Consider the following 23,464-nt stretch of genomic DNA (forward strand, 5'->3'; position numbering starts at 1 on the left):
GGCCAGTGTCCCACTGCATCAGGGCTATCGAGGGCAGGGAGCCCTGTCCCTTCCACAATGCCTTCCCTTCCTGCGGTAGCCCCTACACAGCAAAGGGCATTTTTACCCTCCCTCCTAAAGCCTTGAGCCAGATACCACTGCTTCCAACTAACAAATGGATTGCTGTCTTCCAACCAAGTCTACTTCCTAATCTATTTTAATCCTTGAATTAATTTCTCTGAGGCCTCATTTAACTCTGATGAAGATCAGTGGAAATTCATTCTGTTTCTGAGTGCCTTGCTTGTGTTACTCTGACAAATGCAAATCAGTGGGTAATTAGCTACTCGGTCACCAGATAGTCTGCACCCAGCTATTTCTGCAAACAAAAAGCACTGAATCTAACCCCCAGAAAATGGACAATTGAAAAGCACTGAGCACCAATAAACACCAAGAAAAACCTAAGAAACTCCATAATGCCAACTGCTGGCAGCAATATTAGTGGTCATAGTGGGCAATTCCTTTAAAGAGTATAAGTACCTGTAAGACACCCCCACATAAAGATCACCAGGCTAGATGAACTCTGAACTGACAGTAGCATTGTCTAAAGGTCCATTAGATCTCTCACACTGGCTGCTGCCAGTTTTGTCATATGTGAATGTCCCTGAGGTACTAAGGCTGAAAAGTCACATCGTATCTTACAAGGTAACTATCACTGTAAACATACAGTTTCTGATCTATGGGGCTGTAATCAATACTCTGGATTGTATCTAACTTTTTATCCATGATGATACTCAATCTGTTTTCTCGGCCAGTACTTGTGTCATACATGTAGAAGATCTCCTCTTTCTTAGTGTTCAACGGCCTTGTGGCGTAAAGAACACCACATACTATGAAAGCATTGGAAACAGATGGCTTGTACTGTCTCGTCTGCCAAGTATTTAGCACATCAAGTGTGGTCTCATTGAGCTTGCTAATCACAATGTTGCCCACATTATTTTCAGTTGAATATATTACCCATAACCCACTTTCATCCACAGCAAAATCTATGTCCTGCCATGCTACGCCTGCATAAGAGAAACGGTTACCAATAACAGCATTTGGAAGCTCCTTCCTCAAAACCTCAGTGTTTGTGTTTATATTGTGCTTCACCATATATCTGGAACCATAATAATGATAGTACAAATAATTTTTATAAAGGGCAGCACCACTTCCTTCCCCATACGTTACTCTCCTTTCATACGTGTATTTAAACAGCAGCAAATCATCAAAAGAATTATAAATTCTAAAGTATTCTAAGTATCTACCATCGGTGTTCAATGGTGCAACCCAATAGACGTCATTCTCTGGGTTAGAGGGATCATAATCTCTACCCCAGGAACCATATTTGTAGGAAAATCCTCTCCAGTTCAGCTTGGCAACATAAGGCTGGCTAACATTCATCGGTCCACGGTGAACACAGGTACCTGTAAGTAAAGAGAAAAAAAACAAAAACAAACAGGTTTTCCAAATGTCGTTACTTGGGAAGAGGTTTTGCAGACCGTAGCCTCTAGACTGTGCTTAAAAGGGAATAGCTTTGTGACCAAGCACACCCCTAAATGCACAGCTTTGCGTGTAAAAGGCTCCTTTTGGGCTAAGGTCAGCAACAGGATGGCACCCAGTGTTCCAAGTTGACTCAAAAACTCAGAAAAAAAAATTCAGTCCATATTATGACACTTATTTTAAAGGGGAGGTGGGGAATTAATTCACAGAAAGTAGGTGCTCACTGTGCTGTTCCATAAAAGGGACAGACTTCTGTTTCTACCCATTTGAGGCAGGCCAACCTGATGCATTAGGAAATCCCCTGGAAAATACAATTTCAGAAGCATTTTAGGTTATTTTCTACCTCAGTGGAACTGAAAGCATGGGAGTTGGGGGGAAAAAAAGAATGAGGAGCATCTGATTTCTGTGTATTTCACTGTGAAGGGGAAGCAAGGAGCAGAAGCAGCAGTAATTCCAGAGTCACATTTCAGATTAGCATTCTGCTGTCAGAATCACAGCTTTACAACTGTGTGTCACAGCCACATGGTGCCTTCCACCTCAGGCCCTCAAAGAAATCTGCAGACATTAACAACTACAGCCCAGGAAATGCACACTGATATTACTCTGACTTTTCATGTGGGGCAACTCTAAAGAAAATATGACTTCAAGCTGAACCAGACACATATCAACTGCAAAACCATTTTCAGCATCACGGAAAAAATAATTTAAATACAAAAAAAAAAAAAAACCAGTTTCCTTTTACTCATGCTGAATTAGTGACATTCCTGTTTCCTGATAAATTCTCAATATTGTAAGTCCCTTGTAGGGAAAAAACTCCACTCAGAAATGTCCCTGGGCTTCTGATGAGTGTGAAGCTGCCGCTGGCAAAAACCAGCATGCACTTTTCCAAGTGTTAGCATTAGCTTTTTGTATTACTACCACAAGTGTCCCAGATTTTTCTCTGTAAGGTTATCTTCACCTGAGGTACTGGAGACAGAGATATCAAGTGGCTGGCACCAGCTCACTCCAATATGACCCAGTTCAAGAGGATGTTCAAGCCACTAGACAGCCTTCCTTATTAAAGATGGAGTACTATATGAATAGACCCAAGTCTCACACGTAAGTTAGTGAATAAATTAATGGCCAGAAATTTTGGTGTTAATAATACCTCCCTCAAAACAGGAACTCTGTGCTCTGACAGCTATGGTGGTGATGAAAGTTAAGACTGACTTTTGAGGTTTTAATACTTGGAGTGGGAACTACATCATGATTTCTTGCAGCTTCTATGACAAGAATAGGTCATAAACTCAGTCATATGAAGGGATGTCTGGCATACAAATAACCTCTGTCTTAGCACAAAGAATAAAGAGTAATAACAGAGAAAGATTTTTTCCTTTTGCCCTCAAAGCTGACCATCCCTAAGCATGGCCAGACAATACTTATGGAGATGAATTGGAAATTCCTGAAACCACTGACAGGAAAAGTCTAGGAAACATTTTGTTCTCAAAGGCTTTGCAGTCTACCTCACAGAAAGAAAGAAAATTAGAGGCAGACCAATCTGAAGTATTCTACTTGGAATAAGACTGGGAAACAAGATAATTAGTGAAAGAAATGCACAGTTGCAAAAGCAGAGAAATTTTTTCTAATCCGCTTTGCCTAGGAGAAAGGTGCTCTGCCTGTGGGACTAGAAAACCTGTGTCCCAAATGTTAGTAGTGTCCAAGCACTGACATTTGTGCCAATGTGTAAAGGCGGTTTGGGCAGTGAAGCTCTGCGTGTCTCCCCCTTGCTCAAAATGTACTATTTCTCTGCTTCTGCTTCATACCACCTTCACTCCTCACAGTTTTGCACTGTCTTATGCTAGTGACTGTGACCTGAGGGACATGTGATTCACCTGCAGCCTTCTCAACATATGTGAGGAAGGCGGGGAGCAGTTTTATATTAAATATAAATCACTGTAATGAGATAAGACCCTACGTCCCCAGGCCATGTTGGCAACTTCCTTGGGGGCAGTACTGCCCATGGGAGTAGCTCCTCATCACTGAGTCTCCATCTCATCTCTGATGGCAGAGAAGGTGGCACAAATTGTAAACACTCCCATCTCCTCCCCCAAGATACTTGTGTCCTGGGTTTCTTGCAGCTGAAACATGGCATGACCCTGGTTGAATGCTGCTTTCCTTCGTGCCACCAAGAATCCATTCGAATCAGCATTCCTGGCTTGGAGCAGATGAGCATTTAAGCATGCACTTAAGTGCTTTACAAAGGACGAGGCCCTGGAGCAGAAACCTCATTTCCAAATATAGCACACAAGGCAGGCACTGCTGGATGGCTGGCCAGGCTGGATCTCTGGAAATGGCACGTAGCACGTCTAGTAACATGGCCTCAGCACTTGGCACAGCTACCAGCATTTGGAGGTGCTTGCACCTCAGCTCATGCAAGGGAAGAAAGCTAAGGCAGCCAGTGCAAAATGGCTTGCAGCCTGCCAACTTCATAAATCAATCTGAACTGTTTTTTTCTCATATCTCTAATATGTATTGTTACCTCTGGCATGAGGACTTCTTTAAAGCTGGCAACATATTGAATATATTACTGTGCTTAAATCACAATAAACTTATCTCAGAATTAAATGGTTATTAAATGTTCTAAAACTCTTCATTTGTTTAAAAAAATGTAGCACCAAAGCTTGCAGGTAGTGAAGCACTGCTAAGCTCATCTATATGCGACCTCGAATAATTTTTCATGTCATTAAGCAGAACACAATTCCAGATTTATTTCAATAATTTATACATTGTTTCATAAATAAAAAACAAACGTGTGTTCAGCAGAGAGACCTTTTTTTACAAAAGAAATAATAAATTATTATTTCTTCTTCTTAAAGAGATCTCTCTGCTGAACACTTGTTTGGTTTTTATTTATGAAACAATGAATTATTAAAATAAAGTTAGAAGTGTGTTCCGTTTTAATGACATCAAAAATTGTCTGAGGTTTCTATAGAGTGTGTGCTTGATTTTTATTTCCTTGAAAATTCTCCCATAATTATTATTTTTTTTAACAAAAGTCCTCTGTGGTAGTTGGGGGTGATCTGTCTTTCACACAGGTTCAGAAGAATTCATTGTTGTTTATTTAATCTAAACTTGCCTCCCTGTCTAGTTCTTGTGGGAAAAAATGCACAAAGGAAACAGTGTCATGTAATTTTGTAAATATTAGAAGGTACTTGAAATAAATCCATATGCATTATTCAAACTTCCAAGTTTTTAACTCCTTTCTCCATTGTTTTGGGCCACAGATAAATGACGTCCTGGTATTTCTGCCTTCCTTTGTCTCGTGCTTATGTAGCAAACAGAGAAGAGAAGGACTAGCACAGGTACATACACACATGCTTGTCCCCACAAAAAGAACCAGTATCTCAGCTCAATTATATACCAATCCTTCTGATTCATCAGAAAAGAGCTGACACAGAGCTGTCAGGACTGCAGGGAGCCTGACTTGCTTGGCCAACAGGCTGCAGACTGAGCATGAGGCGCACGCTGCTGGGTCTCGCTTTGCCCACTTCACTGGGAAGCACTGGCAGAGCACATCAGCTTCTTACTCCAACAATGCAAGAAAACACTCCAGCAGCCTCCTCCCACCAGGCAGCTGTGTCTGATTGCAGAAGAGAAGGGACCGCCCTTGGCCTATGCAGACAAAGGTCACAGGACAAGGTGGGACCCACAATTGGAAGGAACTCCCACGAGGGGCACAGAAACCAGAAGCAGGCTGGTGCTACATTCTCACACAGGCTCCCAAGCACCAGATGTGCACCCTCCCCCCATCAGATCAACCACTGCATCCAGATGTGGGAGCTGTTTCCTAGCTTTACTGGGGCTTGAGATACCAAAGACTGAGCTCTAAAGGAAAGGCTCATCCTGGCTCCTTCTGTCTCACTGACACAGAAAGACACACAAAGACGCTCCAGTCTTCCTCCAGTGTCATGGGGGACAGAGGCAGGCTTGCAGCTGCACAAAAGACCTGTGTGGGCAACATCTAATAGGGGATGGGGTTGAGGGAGGGCATCAGCTCCCTCCAATGCCAATGGATAAATGCATGTGTCTCCAGGGGTAGTTCAGGGAGTTCTGGGGAGGACAACCGGACAGCTCTTTTCAGGTGCCCCTAGGCATATCTCTCTCTTTGTGTATGGATGCATTCACTTCAAAACACAACCCAAATATTCAAAAAAACACAGACAGCTTAGGTCCATAAGAGGTAAAGCATAAGCTAAGAGTGAAACCACTGTAAGACTCCAATAAGATTGCCTAAGTTTCAGCATTAGGCTACTCCAGGTACTCCTCTTGCTGAGACCTACTCACCAGTAGCTTGAAACCCTAATTTCTGAGTGTATAAAATACAGGAATAAAAAAAACAATTATTTTCCTTTCTTTCCATTTTGCCTTTGAATTTCACCTGACTCACTTCTCCCTGCTTCCTCTCTCAGATCATTTCAGCAAGGTGCAACACAGCATCTGCTGAAGAGTCCTCAAAAGACTATCCTGGGGTTTTTTCTGCCTGTACCTACCCAATGCTGCCACATGAGATCAGCCCAAAGGGAAACTAATGGATAAATATTTCTTCCCACTGGAGTGGTGAGGAGAGAGATGCCATGAACCACTGCAGACAGAAAAGCCAGTGACAGTTATGGGGATGACTACCTAGATATCAGACACTCAGACACACACCTCTTCAGTCAGGGTAAGGCAAATGGAAACCAGTGATTTCTTTCTGCTATGTTATTTGAGAACAGGCCTGCTCACTTGAAGAAATACAGCAGCAAAAGCCTTGGGGTACAGAGTCAGAGGGGCTGCATACTACAGCAGTGTGAAGCAAGAAGCTTTAATTAAACTTGCATTTAGACTCATGATCTTAGACAGCTTAGGGATTAGCCAAGCTCTCTCTAGTTCATGCTGCCTACCCAAAATATGCAGGAGAGAGGATGAAGGGGGGAAGAAAAAGCAATCTGAAAACAGGACAAAGAGTGAGTTTAATACAAACATAATAAATATAATATGAACTAAAATCAGGGCAAGGCCAAGAGGTTTGGCAGGAATTCAAGACATTCAAGCTTGCAGAGAAAACATACTGAAATTGTATTCAAACACACAAATGGGTGCTAGAAAGCTCCAGAGGCTTAGCTGTGAGAGTCTATGCAGCACCTCCAAAATGACCAGGAGATGCAGCTTTCTCACATACTTACTCCATCTTCCCAAGAAAAAATATCTTACTGCTTTTAAGCGCTTTCAGGTACAGTCTGCAGGACATGTAGTTGCTCTACAAAGTCCTCTGCACAGATGATAACTGCATCCCATGAATCACACAAAGTCACAATATGCTAAGTCTTCTGTGAATTAGCAGGGATCTGAGCACAACACCTAGGTTCATCTCCCAGCATGAAGAAAACTTGCCAGCATACAACAGTTTCTCTGCCAGTTCTTTCTGCCATCCTCAGAGACCATACTCACCCTAAAGGAGGCCATGTGCTAACACACCCACACACATCCTCCAACCCCTCCCAGGTTCCTACCTCTGGACAGAAAAACTCTCAGATGACACCAAAAGTTGTCCTCAGCTGATGTCAGTGCTGGTAACTCTCTGGAAGTTGTTACACCAAGTGGGTTTTTACCTCCTTCATTGTTTTCTGCTACAGGGCAGTGTTGCCTTATGCAAAGGTGCCTGAGCTGTCTGACCAGTCCAGAATGAGGCAATGCTGAAGCAATACCATTTTGGGACCAGATAAAGTCTACCCATCTCCCTGCTGTGCCCTGAGAAATAATGCTGAATAAGTCTATTTCAGTCACAATTCCATGCAGTTCCATTTACGCACCCCAGAGTTACCATCCTGCTCTAGACCATGACTTGCCTTTCCCTGCATGGAGCTGCTCTCCAAGCGGTTTCCCCTTTCGTACACAGTGAAAGCTGCTATGCCCCACAGACACAACAACCACCCAGGTGATAAAAGCAGCCCTCTCCTCCATCACTCATGGAAGGAAAAAGTATTCTTGTTGTGGAGCTCAGGACTTTCTCACCAAAACAAAAGCGTGCTGTAGGCTTGAAGAGAAAGAGATTGTTTCTTTCCACACACCATCACCCTCAATAAATCAGTGAGATGCCCTTCAAGTACTTCTAAAAGATTGTGCAGTTTTTTCATTGAAATATTTCAAGCCCTTCCTTAAGGAGCAGAGAAAGGCCTTGAGTTGTTTTTTTTTACTGCAGGTTTTTGTTATGGATTCCTCTCCTGTCTGATTCCCAGACAAGGTGTTACTCATGCATTCTGTCAGAGAAACAGAGCAACTGCTTGCATTGCCATGAAGCCCTAAGGAGGGACTGCTCACCCCAAGGGAAGCTTGTATTTCTGCCTCTCACCTTTCAAATGAGATGTTTGAATTAGCTGACCTCAAGGTGATGAGAGCTAAATGCTGGTAGGGCAAATCTGTGCTCCTTGAAAGCAGGACACAGCTCCTCCTTTGCTACAGGCTCCTCTAGCTGATTGTTAACCAGCTTATGGGGAAGAGCAATAATCTTCCCCTGGGTATTGTACACAACACAGCACTTTTGCTCTTACAATACTCTGGCTAAAGGATGCTCCTGCGTATAAAACACTCAAGGGACCAACCCGGTTTTACAAATCCTCCTGTCTGTTAGCAACTGGGATTCTTGACCTGGCGTATCCAATCTAGTGCTCCCTAAATGTTTTGCTCCAGTGTGTCATATCTGACTCTCAAAATCTCTCAGACTATGATTCACTCACAATGTGATTTTTCAAACTGAACACAATGCCCAGACAAAAGTTCTTTCAGTTATAAACTAATTACCACACACCCTGTAACTCAACACCATTATATGAACACTGCTCTCTGAAAGCCATTGATCCAGGCCCCAGAATAAAACCTTTCCTAGTTAAGAAAACTGTAAATTCTTAGTTCCATTGAACTCAGTAATACAGCTCCTCCTTATCTTCCTGAGATCAGAATTTTCCCCCAGGTCCCTTGACCACCTGTTTTAGAAAGATCTTTTGATTGTCAAGCAAAAGTAATCTTCATGCAAAGCTCTCCTCTGGAGCTTACACATCTACAGCTTTAATACATCAACAGTTGCTCATACATTTTCCAAGCAGCATTAGAGCAATATTGCCATGAACACAGGTCACTTTCATAGGAACTACTGAAATCAAAGCTAATTAGTAAAAAGATGACATTTGCCACAGGTAATTGTTCTGAACAAAAAAAAAAAAAGGCAAGAGGGATAGAATAGAGATTCACTTTTCAAACTATAGGTAAGAAGAAGACTTCTTCTAGCTGTAAACAGCTACTGTGTTTGTAAGAATGAGAGTCCTGCCTTCATTTTCCTTTTGTACCATTCATGAAACATTAGGAGCTGTCAGCTCAATTTTTCAAGAGCTAAGGAGTATCCTTACAATTATATTTAATATTAACAAAGGGAAGTCTCTGCATTTACAGTTCTAACCATGTATTATATTACCTCTTATGTGTTCCCCAACAGAAACGCTTACCTGGTGGGAAATAAGGAGGTGGTGTAGTTCTGGTTGCGTTCTCTTCACACTCTTTCAACCGATTCTGCAGGGACACAATTTGTCGACGAATTGCAAGGACATTGTTTTTGTCCAGTGACTCTAGTTCATTTACCAGTATAGTCAGATTGGTGATCTAGAGGGGGGAAAAAAGACAGCAAGTTTAATGCCAGTGTTATTTTACAGATATTTGCAGGCAGGGCTGACCACAGAAGACGCTACAGAAAATGGTTCTAAGAAATAGGCCTCATGCTCGTAGCCTCAGCTTGACATTTCCAGCAGAGCACATAGCCACAAGGATAAGCTTTAAGACTAAGTTGTGTAACAGTGTGCAAAAAGAGTGTTATTTTAGTCATAGTGTAAAACTACGCAGTGAGTCTTGGACGTGTAGCTGTTAAACAAAAAAAGTACTTATTCCAGCCTTACAAAGGTATCTGCAAATTTTATTTGCAAGGATAAATAGTTTTCTTAATCACCTGCTTGATGATATAGAGGACATTGGAGCAAATGAGATTTCACTTTCCATCTTAAGTAATCATTCTCTCTAGGTGAGTGATTAACTACAGTTTTGAAAATGTGATTTATAGTCTGCTAGGAAGGTGATAGTCTTTCCCACTTCTTGATTTCTTATTGATTGAGCCACTGCCTTAGCAACCAGAAGCTAATTTTTTAATTATCCAAATTAAAGTGCAGAGGGTTTCAAGCATGGGGGTCTGAAAATTAATATTTATTATAATAATTTAATCAGCTTGTGCATTTAACACTATGCAAAACTTTTAATTTTCAGGCAGATATTTGGCAAAACCAGAATGGAATCCATTTGCTTTGGGATTGCTTTACTTTTCTGTGCTCTATACCAAGGAATAAGATGTTAATACATTTAAGGTCAAGTTTTCTTTTAATTTATGCTGATGAAATGCTAAAATAATTCCACTAGCTGCAGTAGAGACAGACTGCATTTCTGAGTAGAGACTCAACTAAACACTAAAGAGAGAATGGACTATCTGTGTACTTCAACCCTCTGTGGCTAATCAAAACCTTGGCAATACCTCCAAATATATTTGCTCAACGATGGCATTGCTTCCAACAAGGCTGGGTTTCAGCTGAGTGACCAGCTTCTCCAGGTCACTGATTTCCACTTTCAGTAACTGGAAGTCCAGCTCTGTGTAAGATACACTGCCCATCTCCACTTGCTGCACTCTGATGGTTAAATTGAGGATTTGCTGCTGATACAGTTCAATTCTTTTTGAGTACTCCCTAACCTGAAAGAAAGAAAAAAAAGAGATACATATTCATGTTAGCAAACAAGACAAGGCTGGCTGACACCCTTATTGTATTTCTGAGAAATAGATATATAAAATAGATATATTTCTGAGTACCCTATGCATATCTTTCACATACTTGTCATATATATTATTCACATAAACTGCATAAATGTAATTCTCATCACATCCATTAAAAAATATAAAATTTAACCCACATTTATTGTCAGCAGACTCAAAAAATCCCCTCAGAAATGCCTGGGGATAACTGAAGGCAAAATTTTACTCACAGTCTTCCATTTTTTTAATTCATTGCCAATATTGTCTCTGTGAGCTAATTTTATCCTCAGTATGCCAAGAACTTACATTGGTGAAAATTTTATTAGGAAATCCACAGTGTATTATCTCTCAAAAGCAACCAGAGAAGGCTGCAAAAGGCAATAAAGGATCCCCAAGTTTTTCAACTTCATTTCCTATTAATTCTGAATCCAAATAGGACTTTACCCTGTGTACATTTGAATTGTGTCAAACATTGGCAGAACTGATTTGATGCTTTTCTTTGGGCAGGGAGGAAACATTTAAACACAGTGTTAAAAATCAAATCTGGTTTAAATGAAAGTGTTAAATTTATGGCAGGCGTTAGCTGGAGTAATTTATATAGCAGCCTTTTCAGTCTTTGAAGCATTAAATAGTTGTCCAGATAAATATATTTTCACACATATATCTGCTGAGATAAAGGTCACAGCACAAGTATTGTGAAGCAGAATGTTAAGAATATTATATGGATTTGGGACTTCCCTTAGAAATGTTAGTTCCTTGAAATTTAACGCTTTGGTAAAGGCACATAATTTCTCTCCCATATGCTTCATATATCATTATATCACAAAGATAAGTAGGAATAAATGTAAATAGCTTGTTGCACTAGTAACTTCATATTTATACCCTCAGATGGTATTTGTGCCTCTATCTACAGCACTGTAATTTCCATTACTATTATTTCTTCAGCTGAAAGACTTACCCTACATCTTCACATGCATTCTTGCATTATCTTAACATTAAAATAAAGTCAACACTCCTTTCCCATTGTCTGAAATCCTGCCATGGTGTGAAGACAACACACTCCCTGTTTTTCTGCTCTGGCAGTAGCCCTTGAGACATGGACCCAGAAAAAAAAAAAAAACACATTTCTCAAATAATTCCTTTCAATCCTGCTTGAATCCCTTGGGTACCAAAGAGGAGGTATGGGAGCTCATGGCTTGGAAATGTATAAGTTTTATAGTGATGTGGATTAAGGAGGAGAAGCATAAGAGTAAATCCTCTGTTCAGAAGTATAATTATCAATAATGGCACAACTACACCATAAATCTTAAGCCACTACAAAAACCCTGCATGGACATACATAGTATACACCAAAACCAGCATGCTCAGTTCCATGTATTTAAATCTGAGTTTGAAACAGATCTTCTGTTCTAAATGCATGCAGCCAGGCTTCAAGCTGCTCAAAACTGTCGAGTTTCCACAAGCTGTAGCAGAAGCACCCTGGCTCACAGCACTGGATGCTCTACATCTCCCAGATCAAGCCAGGATAACTTCAAGTCATTGATTTAGGAATCAAAAGTTATATAATTCAAGTTACACAATTAAGAATCAAAAAATAACAGCCTGAAAGAGCTAGACCTAGTTCCTTGTTACTGGCTAGCAACAGTGATAGCTGGGATCCCTTGCCATAGCTGCCACCATCATCTGGTAGGGAATAGCAAGAAGAACCAATCCTTTTGGAAAAGTCAGCAGTTCTTGGACCTCACACTTTCAATGATCACAAAAATGAATTTGGTGTTGAAATGATCACAAAAATGAGTTTGGTGTTGAAAGACAACCTGTAAAAAATCATTTGAAAAAATTATTCAAAGGTGAATGTTTAAACTGTGGGTCTAGGGTTTGCTCAACAACAAAAACAACAACAACAAATGTTAGGATATTATTCCAGCCTGAGAAGTATGAAGCAAATCCATTTTTGAGCAAAATTGCACTGCTGTGTGAAGCCATGTCTATCACAGAGGTATCTGGAAATCTGTCCAGGTATCAATAACCTTTCTCACAGTAATACTGGAAATAATTAATGAACTTTCTCACAGTAATACTGGTAATAATAATGCAATACAGACCAAATCTACAAACCACTGAAACAGGCTGCCGGAATTAATGATGGCTACTCATTAGTGAGCAACCTGTGAATTTGAAATTTTCTCCAGGGTTTTCAGAGCCTGGACAAAATGCTGAGGGCTGGAACAAGGCATACATAGTTATTTCAGCCCTGACTGCAGAATGCAGACCTCAAGTTCTCCTCCCATATTAGAGGATTTTCACTCAGTCAACCATCTAGGTCATTTAAGGACACGTCAACAGCATCCAGCAGAGTATAGCTGAGCCTGAACCAGCACCATCGCTCTGCAGTGCTCTGCACAGCCACACCAGCATCACAGAGAGCTTAAGCTAATAGCTCCCCTGGCGAATTATAGGACAAATAAAATTTTCTCAGCAGTGCTGCACTAACAGGTCTACACTGCTTTTGCAGATAAATCCAGCACATATGTTAAACACTGCAATGCTCTGTGTGGAGATTCCTGCCTGCTCAGATCTGGTTTAGGAGTTTCTGTGGGTTAGAAATATCAGTTGAAAAAAGAACACAATATTGCTCTGTTGATTGGCAGATAGATTTAAGCAGCTTGTAATCCCTGCTCTTCTACTGCACCTACCTGCTAGAGACTGCCTGTAGTCTCTTGACAGGCTGGCACAGAATTTCTGTGCATATCCTATTTTTAGGGATACAGATCAATAACTAGTAGTGATTGCTGCTGCATTTGTCATAAAAGCCTCAAGTAGGGTACGATGAGTGCATAGGGCCTGGATTAGCCCCTTATGGGAAGAAAATTGAACCATGTGAGGAACATGTAAGGGGGAAAATCCTCAGTTTCAGTTTTTCCTCATTCCAAGCATTGTCACCTTCGTTTAATGAAAAGGGCAGGAAAAATCTGCAATGCTCATTTAGTGTGTCATTTACCTGCAACTGGTATTTATCAAAACAGGTTTTGCAGCATGCAAGCAGACACTTCTCCAGCACACATTTGGAGAGTACAGAAGGGGGAACAAAGGTGCAAGATGAAGATGTAAAAGAAAAAATGTGAGAGGAATGAGGGAAAATAAGAAAGAAATTACAAACCCAGCAACTTTCTAAAATCATTCAGCCCAGGACACTGGCTTAGAGCAGGTTTGACCTCTACAGATCCATAAGGAGCAAGGCTGGCAGTCTGCCTTCTGAGATGGAGAAGAATTCCATTGCAGGTCCTGTTTTGAAAAGCAGGGGGTTTTGCCCCTGTTTCTGTTAAGTCAGAATGTTGTGGCCATTGTGAACCATGTTCTGAGGCACATTCTCTCCTTGTGATCGTGTACTGACCCACCCCTGTTACAGAATTGTCCTCTCCCCCTTCCTATTGAGAGGAACAGCCAATTCCCACTTTGCTTTAAAAGGTTAATTTTCTTCTGTAATCATAATTATGCTGGCAAAGGTTGATGTGACAGAGGAAAAATTAGTCTGGTATTTTCAGCCTACAGTTTGTACTCACTTGGCACATGAGAGCATCTCTTTATCTGCAAGCTTCCTTGCCTGCTGATTCTATAAAAGGACCCCCTTGCTTTTTGAATTAGCCAACAATCAGGCAAAAGGTTAATGATTCAATCAGGTTGTTTATCTGGGACTTTTAGCACATGGAAAGCATCCTTAAAAGGGTCCAATCCTGCAGCTCCAATCCAGGAAAAGTTCCCATGAGTTTCAGAGGGCATTTTAGCAGAGCAACAAAAGCATGGATTCTCAGAGCCAAAAAAGGAAGAATTTGGTAGAAACTCCCACTTCTGTGGTGAGCTGGGCTATGTCTGAATGCAATTCCTTAGGAATTTGCTCAGGATCATTTCTAATAACGATCAATATTGAAAGTTTGGGTTTCCTCCATTTCATTATTTCCTGGTCTCTATGAGTATAATCATGACTGAATTAAGATACAGGATTGCATAAGAATTATTTTTATACAATTTGAAAGGTAAAGAATTTTTGAGCATGGAGATTTATGCATGACGGGATCTCAGAATACTTAAGTTCAGATATCAATAAGGCAATGCTGAAAAACTCTCTTCTTTCTATAAAAGAATAGAACATTATAACTGAGAAATCTTACACACATCAATTTACACCAAAATTCAGTTTCTGACCTAAAGTGTCTCTGTGCCCATATTACACCAAAGTATATGTCACACTTCAACTAGATGCATTGTAACACTGCTTGGCTGATTGGTCTCGACAGGATGAAATTCAGTGAAGCCTGAGTTAGGTCAGGAATTTTCACTGTCTGCAGCAAGAATTGCAAGTCAAGGTCAGTGTCTACACTGTGGTACACTGCTGGGCATGGGGGGGTGACAACAGCCACAGCAGCTGACACCAGCTGGCAACCTAGACATTAAAGTCTGGGGCTGAGTGCTTGCCCTGAATTTAGAGATGAGTTCCAGGTACAAATCTGGACACCTTATTTTAGGTATCTATAGCAGTAACTTGTGTTTTTATATGAGCAAGATGTCTGAATTCATTGGAGAGCTGAGGTTGTTCACACAGAGAGGTCAAGCAGCACTTGAGGTGCTCTCATATCTGCCTGGCACTAGCCTAAAGGGAACATGCACCATTCTGAGTAAAATACCAGTAAGAGATAGGTTACAACAGCACAAGAGACTGGGAAAGGTGGTACACAACCACCTCAAAGAATCATGCCAATGATTCTTTAGCTAGGAATCATGTCCCTCATTCTATTCCCCAGCACAATTACTTTCAAATGCTTGCACTGACCACAGTGGGAACAGTATGGGGGCCTGAAATCTCAGGGGTTTTCATGGCTCATTAACCCTGAGCTGCACTTCCATGCTTCAAGGGATCAGGTAACTCCTGCGCTTGGAGGCAGCAGGACTTATGTCAATTTGTCCTTCATATGCCTGCTGACAGCTGAATGTGTTTCACTGTTAGCTCCAGCTCTTTCAAAACAAACTATTTGAACTGAAAGATCTTACCACAGAATCCTACGCCTGTTGTTGTGGGTTTTATGCACAACTTCTTATCTGTTCTTGATTATGCCAGAGAAGGGTTATGAATATTTATGATTAGAATTTATAATTTAATGCTTTGCCTTTTCTGCTGATTAATTCAAGGACACTTCGTTTCTTAAGATGCTTGGTTTCCAAAGAAAACACTTTCTGCTGGACACCCAATCTGAATCCTGAATATTCATCTACCATAAAAAGTCAAAAGCAGACTCCTGTCTTCACAGGCAGCTTCACCCAGTGCACTTCAGCATGTGTAGGTTTGCCCGAGTTCCTCAAAAAATGGATCTCAATTCATGCAGCAAGCAACCAAACAGTGTTTGTCTTCAACAGAAATGCATAATTCAGCAGTCTCACTGCCACAGCATCAGATGTTGAAAAGAATGATTTTTTAAAATTTTTTTATTTTTCCCTGTGAGAGAAGAAGCAGTGAAGGGGCAATTATTCACCTACTTCTTCACTCTGGACTGTGATGACCTTTCTCCTCTTTCCCTTCACTGCCTTCTCACAATCTGGCTGGCTTGATACAAATAATAACACATGAAAGAGCAGGAGGCTTGGCTTCCTATAGCATCGTGTAGCAATCACAAACTAATAGAACTGAGCCAAAAGAGGAAAACATAACCATTCTTCCAAAACATACCATATGCCTCTAGCTGAAAAGGCCTAGAAAAGAGACCTGAGAATATTCAAATGTATGACATGTTACAATGTCAAAGATTAGAGATTTAGTCACCTTTCTCCTTGTTCTTACGGAGCTCTCTTTTCCACTCTTTTAAAGACACACCACAGAAAAATGCTCACTGCTGTACTTTTTGTGTAGGCAGCCATTCTTAAGAAAAGATGCAAATGTTATTTTTAAGACAAAAGAACACCTTACTTTAGAAAGCTCTGCCTCAAACTTCTCCGAGAGCGTTGTGGCTATAATTTCCAGTTGCTCAGCCTTCTGCACTGGAAAGGTGGTATCTGGCAAGTACACAGAGCACTGACAAGTTCCCTCATTCACAGAGCCGGACACGTTGGCAAAGAGCTGCAAAAACAAAAACAAATCGGTAAGAAAAAATGTGTTAATATTCTTCTCTAGAATCAGTACATATTAATGTCTAGCAATAATATGAGTTGTGTCAATCATGAGATCAACAATTTCTTTATTAGTCATCTTTCACCTTTTTCTTCCAAGGAATTCAAAATATCCAGCAATTTTTATTACTCATCCTTACAAATCTCTCTAAAAATAGTTAAATATTGCTTTAAAGATTTTACCATTGGAAAAATGGAGACATATAATAGTCCTTACTTTCCCAATCTTACGAACAATGTTCCTAAGATAATGAAATAACTTTTCCAGCATATAGAAAAGCAGGCAACAGGAGGAAAATAATAATGTAGTAAGTTAGGTCATACAGCTACTATTCTGTTCATATAAATTGGACAAATCATTTAGTCATTTACATCCATAGAGAAGAAAGCACTGAAATAGAACTAGTAACCGGGAATGTTAAAAAAAAAAAAGTCATTCATTTGAAGATTTGCAGCCAGTCACAGCAAACAGACACATGCATTTAATTATACACCACTGAAAGGTGATGAATTAAATATGCAGGTTTGGCCTAGGGTAGAGATTTTTATTTTTCTACAAAATATTGCTCATAACACCCACACATCACAGCTCGCCCATCCATCCTCGTGGATAGTTGGCAAAGCTCCTGCCCATGAATTGCCTTGTCCCAGTTGTCTGCATGCTCACAGCATCATCACCAAGCAATGTGCATGAGGGACAGAAAGGTCAGGGCTGGCACCTCCTGATCTTGCCATAATTTACAGCCAAGACACACTGTAGTCTATAAACACCAGGCTGAATACTGAGTGTGCTCAGAACAGTTCTTTTTGTTTGTACACAAAATGTTTCCAATTCATAAACCTATCACGAATTTATTAATAAAGATATTTGATGTTACTTTAAAATATTCTGGCACACACTTCAATGCAGCTGCATATTTTAAAGCTACAGACTTGCTCTTTAAAAACACTTCTTTCTATAATCTCTTCTGCCTTGCAGAAATCCCAGTGTTATTCATGTGTCTTCTCTTTTTCTTTCCCTCTTAAAAATAAAAAAGCAAACAACAAAACGATGTCCTGAGAGCTGACATTTCAACGCTTCTTCCCTTGCTTTTTCACAGTTGCTTTCAACTAATGCTTTCACTGAAAAACCAGCCCAGAACACACACTGATGACCAGCACCAAAGTTGTCTTGATCTGCGAGCCCAAAAAGAGACGAGCAGCAAGCAGGAATGCTCCCAGTTCACACTTCTGGCAACCTCTTTGCTGCAGCTACACAGCATGCATCTCATTTTGAAAGAAAGCATAGAAAGACATTTTATCTGTGTTATTCAAGCACCATGGGTCTTAAAACTTCACTCCGACTGCTGAAGACATTTAACATGAAAGGAGGCAGAGAAGTATCTCATGGCATTCCAGAATGTCCCAGCACATAACTTGCATTGATTTCTCTGCCGGCAGGTTAACAAAGCACTTCTGAAAATCCCACTGAGAACACATTATGTCTAAGTTTCCACATATTTTTGAAGATATGGCTACCAGTATGTAAATTACTATGAAAAATTAGTTCCTATGTCACTTAGTCCTCAGTGATTCCTCAGTGCCTTGGCATGGTTGGGATGGCAGGCAGGTTGCTCAGCAATAAAAAAGGAACAGATAGGAAAGACCAAAAGAAGAAATAAATGTGGCTTAGTGACTATATGGGAGCTTCTTCAAGACTGTTGCATACTAGCATGCTAATTTTTGTGTGGAAGGTATTGTGTAACACAAATATGAGTACATGTCTACAAGAGAGAGTATGCTATACATTATGTAGCAATAGTGTGTGGTGTACCTTTGTATGCATTATACATCCTGCTGTAAACTACAGTCTCAACTGTATTATACCAATCAGTTTTCTAGACTTAGCCTGCCTATTTCATGATCTAAAAAAATCGTTCATAAATGTATTCAGAGATATCCAAAAAAACCCCTTGAACTCGTGCTTTTAACCTCCCTGTGAAAAACAATCATTATATTTTAACATTTGAGTTAGGAGGGAGCTTTGAGTTGAAGGCAGAGCTTCACTGCAGTAAGTGCCACTTATATTGAAGCCAACAGTTTCCCCAAAAGAGTGGAAACAGCCTGGGCAGACAGAACTGCTTCCCTTCTTCCACTGACATTGCAAACATTAGGATCATGATGTTGACATGACCAAGAAGCATTGTTTAGTTAAAAGCCCCTTGGGTCAATAAGTGCTTCAATCAAAATATAATACCAGCCAAATGACAAGCATGTAACAAAAATTTCTTTCGTCATCCTGTAGAAAAATACATGAGATAGACTGCTACTTTTGATGGAGTTGTACGGTTTTTAAAGTTTAATAATTTATACAGAACGCTCAAAAGAGAGCAAACTGTCCTAGCCTACAGCAAGGACTTGACAGCAACATTTCACTCTGCAAAATTGTTACATATACGCATTTGAAGCAATGAGAAATGCTCCTTCTCCACATCCCTTCAAATTAAGAAAGGGAGTAGGAGCGAGCAGTTACTCAGTTTTCTGAAAATCAGGAAATCTGTAACTGTAGCCTAGTGATATGCGCAGCTCTAAATCAGCTATTTGCTCATCCCAAGACAAAGAGCGGGATCCACAGAAAGAACGTAGCAGGGCCACAGCAGGGACAGAAGCCACTTCAGCTGGGCAAGGAAATGGATAAAGTTTGGCTCCTGCTAACCAGACTCGGAAAGAGAGCCCTGACTCCATTTAACTTTTTAAGTGCTCTACTGGAGCCAGAGACTCAACTCTGTCTCAAAAGAGGTCCCTCCACACACCCCAAATGCCACACTGGGCTTGCCTGGACATAAAAAGATCTGCTGTGAAGCTGAATGTGTGCTTTAGACAAGCTCTCCTTTTGACAACAATCTGCAGGACCATAGAGAGCAATTGTGACCCACTGAATCTGCTCCACAGTGAACATGTTATTGAACAGTCACTGATAGAATGAGAGAAAGAAACTGAATTCTGAAATCTGCAGACCATGAACTTAAGCACTGTACCAGAAGGCACAGAAATAAGATTCAGGTCCCTCTATCATCAAATAGCTAATAATATTTTAACTAGGTAAAACAGGGAGAATCAAGATTTTCTCACTCCCAGCAACCACAAGTGGGCACCCCTCAGAAGATACTTTCAAGGTTCTGTTCTGGTTTATGAGAGAAGACTTCCTTTGGGAGACTGTAATCACCAAACTGTTTGCCACATTGGCATTAAATCCCCAGGGCCCCATCTGTTTCAGGTCTGTGGTTCAGTTCAGTAGTTACAAGGTTAATGCCAAAGTTTTGGATCTGACTTAAGGCATTGAATGACATGGTAACAGCAGTGATAATTTTGGAGATTCACTACTTCCTTAAGTACTGGATACACAACACAAAAATGCTTCTTCCAGGCAGCACAACTGGTTTGCCTGTGTCAGAGTTAAATCACTTAGCAACTGTGTAGCAATAAAAAAAAAGTACATAAGTTCCTAAATTTTGTCTTTTCTGGGCTATATTGAAGAATAGTAATGGTTATACCTTTGGGGAAGGGAGCAATTTGCCATTCGTATTCCCAGGCTGAGTCAGATATGGAAGCATCGTACTGAGATGACCAGTCTGAAAAGCAAAGGAAAGGTTGTTTTAGTGTGATTTTCTGCATATGGCACCATCCCTTCCCCACCAGATAGCCCCCATCCTGCAGCTCCAAAGCACTTTGGTTTTATTATGGGAGCTATCCTGAGCAACTGTAACATTTCTGATCTGCTGCTGAGGCGACAGTTTCCCTGGGCACAGTGTCACTTCACAGACACCTCTTCCCGAGGAAAGGCTCTGTGTGACCAGAGCAAGGCAGGGGACACTCAGCCTGTCCAGGAGGTGTGAGCTGAGGATGTGAAGGGCAGCTGTGGCAGATTGCATGGCAGTCTAAAAGGACAGTGCCGTGCCCCTCTGCCCTAAATCCAGAGAATGCTGTCCTCCCAGCAGGAATGTCCCCTCCTCACCACCCAGCTCATGCCCCAGCCTCTAAGCAGAGGACTCACTGCCCCTTTCACACCAAGCTGTCAGGCTGTGAGCTGTGATGGCTGAGAAGCATGTTCCACTCTGCTACTAGCACCATGGAGGTGACAGCATCCCACTGTGGAGAGAAAGCACCGGGAGAAGACACCACACTCCGAAGGATACAGCCAGATCCACCCTGGGAACTTTATAAGCAATAAGAATATACACATTTCCTTTAACTTCCATCTGTGGCTAATGCCTGCCTTCCTGCCACAGCAAGGACAGCAGCTGTCACCCTGGCACCATACTGGGCGTTACCACGGCCCCACACAGTGCGAGGAGCACGGTGCATTGCTGTGATGCAGCACACTGTCACCCGTAATGGGATCTCACCAAAACCTGTGCCAAAATGGGAACTGGAGCAAGACACCCTCAATGTCAAATGGTGTAATAGAAGGAGCATCAAATGGGCTTCCCCTGCAACAGGACACTCACTGCTGGATGTTTTTGCATTTCCCAAATCCCAGCTGGAACCCTGCTCTTGAGCCAGGGGATGGCGGGATATCCAAATGGCTGGCAAAGGGCAGCTCTATTAAGCAGTGTAAACAAGCTTTGTGGGACAATTTGTCAAATAAACCCTCTTGAACAGGTACTTATGTGCTCATACAATTACACTGAGCATGATGGGCAGCTGGTAGCAATTAACAGTGTTAGGGCAGAGAGCATCCCAAATTGTGCAAATTACACAAACTCAGGACTACCTTAAAGCTAAGCAGACTAAGGAGGACTTTTTCCCTTTCTCCCCTATTAACTTTCTATCTTCAGCTTATCAACATATATTTGCACCTCCATCTTGAATTTTGCAGCTTTTCATTCCTTAAGCAGATAAAAGCACCTTCCCAGGAGGTGCTAACTTCACTGCCTGCATCCACAACACTCCCAAACTTTAAAAAAAATGTAACTAGGGGCACACAGGAATTTTCTGGTTGGTAAATAAACCAGATAAATTAGAAAGAATTATCAGGAGCCAAAATGGGTTTTTTTCCCAAATTCTAAATAATAAATATCAAAAAGGCAGTCATTTTTGATCAAACAAAACCAAAATGCTTTGCTTCATTTGAAAAATTTCTTAAGATATTCACAAACTCTTTTCTTGAAAAACTGAAGCCCCATTTTGAATTTGAAAAAAAAAAGAACAGTACAAAATCAAAACTATCTTTCATAAATATAATTTTTTACTTTTAAAAAACCATTTTTCAAAGTTTTCTCCTTCCCCCCTGAATTTGATGCAGCTTTTGGTTGGAGATTATTGTGGGTTTTTTTTCTGATTGATTTGGTCTCCTTTGAATTTCTCTCTTGCCCATCCAGATACAGTTTTTTAGGGAAGAGGGAGAGCATCCAACAATAACCAAATAATATGGCTTTCATGTGCCTGGTCACAGAGTATGACAGCAATCATGCAACCGGGAAAGCTCCCACCTCCCAGTTCCTTCCACATCAAAGATGAGGATCTGTTCCTGCTATAACCCCTTGCTAATTAATTAGAAGCTACATAGAGCATTTAATATCCACTCAGATCCTCACTGGGAGTTGCACTCATCTAACCAAAGGCAGAATTTGACTCTGACTTTAAACCTGTGCCTCACTTTTACATTTATTACCCAGTCCCTATACATTAGCTGGGGGGAGGATAGAGGAATACTTTAAACTTTCTCTATTCAGAGACCTCAACATTTGTAAAATAATTTTCCAGAAGCCTTAAAATAATTTTCATCAATCTAAACTAGGTGAGAAGACAAGAAGGCACCATAGTTCAGGTTATGAGACCCCTGTCTTACCACTCCTGTTGCTGCTGTCGTCTCAGCCAGAGCACTCGTGCCCTGCATGAGGAAAAGCACAGCCACCAGTGTGTGCTTCATCTTCCCAGCCTGCAGATATGACAGCAAAGGGAGAAAGGGTGCCTTTTATAGTACAATCTGGGGATTTCCCCAACCAAACCTTAAGGAACTCGTACAATATTTTTACAGGTTTTGGATAAATGATGTCATAAACTCATATAATAACCAAATTACTAACGTACAAAGAACATCAGTTACCATCATAAATTAACTCTATCCAATTTTCTAACAGGAAATCTTTTCCATGGGGTACAGTATCTGATCTTAATCTTGATTCTATAGAACATCAGGTGCTTATTTGCTATGAGAGGTAAACAGACATTCCCCTTACAGTGACTCAGTCATAAAAATCCTTGTAGATTATTTGAAGATTCCTTCAAAGTTGTGCAGACAATACACATCATTGTGGTATTACTTCTTACGTGTACAGAAAAGAGCAGGTCAGGCTAGACTGCTCACACACCAGAATCATGTTTCTCTTGCTCCATAGGGCAACAGACCTTTGCCAATAAGTAAAATACACTGAGGTCTCTACAGCTTTTCAGTTCCCTTAATTCTCACATAGCACAGGTGGGACACAGACTACCTCCCATTTCATTCCCAGCAAGTTTGTGAGTCATATATTAACACTATGTGCCCATTAATGCTTACTAGTGCATTAACACTGTGTACCCATCTATGCTTACTCCCCTGCTCTCTTTTCACCTGACCACAATGATTCACTGTCCTGTCTCCAGAGCACTGATCCAGAGAGATGAAAAAAGGTCACACGCAATTAGCATGGCCCCCACACTCCCCAGCTGTGACACACCACCCTATGAGAGCCAGCAAGCTGCCTGCAGTTCCCACAGCACCCAAACCACTGTGGGAATTCTCCACTTCCAACAAGCTACTGCCTTGACAGAGTCAGCTGCAAACCTCCGGTGCAGAAGAAACTAAAATTCCTCTGCTGGGTTCTTTGGATCACTGGGAAAATGAGTTTGGTGTTTGGAAGAAAGGTTCTAGTTGGGACTAAGGGAATGGCCACATCTATGCACTTATAA

The 23,464-nt window shown here is 41.0% G+C and overlaps 1 protein-coding gene across 1 annotated transcript; it reads right to left on the minus strand.

Annotated features, from left to right (window-relative positions):
• Positions 1-648: 648 nt before the first annotated feature.
• Positions 649-22,442, minus strand: OLFM4 (olfactomedin 4). Its single transcript, XM_058018876.1, has 6 exons — positions 22,362-22,442; positions 20,065-20,142; positions 16,332-16,481; positions 10,103-10,315; positions 9,036-9,189; positions 649-1,442 (listed from the first exon to the last, which is right to left on the minus strand). Exons 1-6 carry the CDS (start codon positions 22,440-22,442, stop codon positions 649-651), a joined length of 1,470 nt encoding a protein of 489 aa, XP_057874859.1.
• Between the last annotated feature and the right edge of the window lie 1,022 nt (positions 22,443-23,464).

Source organism: Melospiza georgiana, chromosome 2 (genome assembly GCF_028018845.1).
Source record: "Melospiza georgiana isolate bMelGeo1 chromosome 2, bMelGeo1.pri, whole genome shotgun sequence".
Taxonomy (NCBI): Eukaryota; Metazoa; Chordata; class Aves; order Passeriformes; family Passerellidae; genus Melospiza; species Melospiza georgiana.

What these genes read in the sequence shown, in the direction of transcription:
- OLFM4 (XM_058018876.1), bottom strand. Translation starts at nt 22,442, where the DNA reads ATGAAGCACACACTGGTGGCTGTGCTTTTCCTCATGCAGGGCACGAGT. An exon ending in CGACAGCAGCAACAGGAGTG is followed by an intron (nt 20,143 to 22,361) that starts GTAAGACAGGGG and finishes TTTGCTTTTCAG; the next exon opens with ACTGGTCATCTCAGTACGAT. An exon ending in TTGAGCAAATATATTTGGAG is followed by an intron (nt 9,190 to 10,102) that starts GTATTGCCAAGG and finishes TCCCCCCTCTAG; the next exon opens with ATCACCAATCTGACTATACT.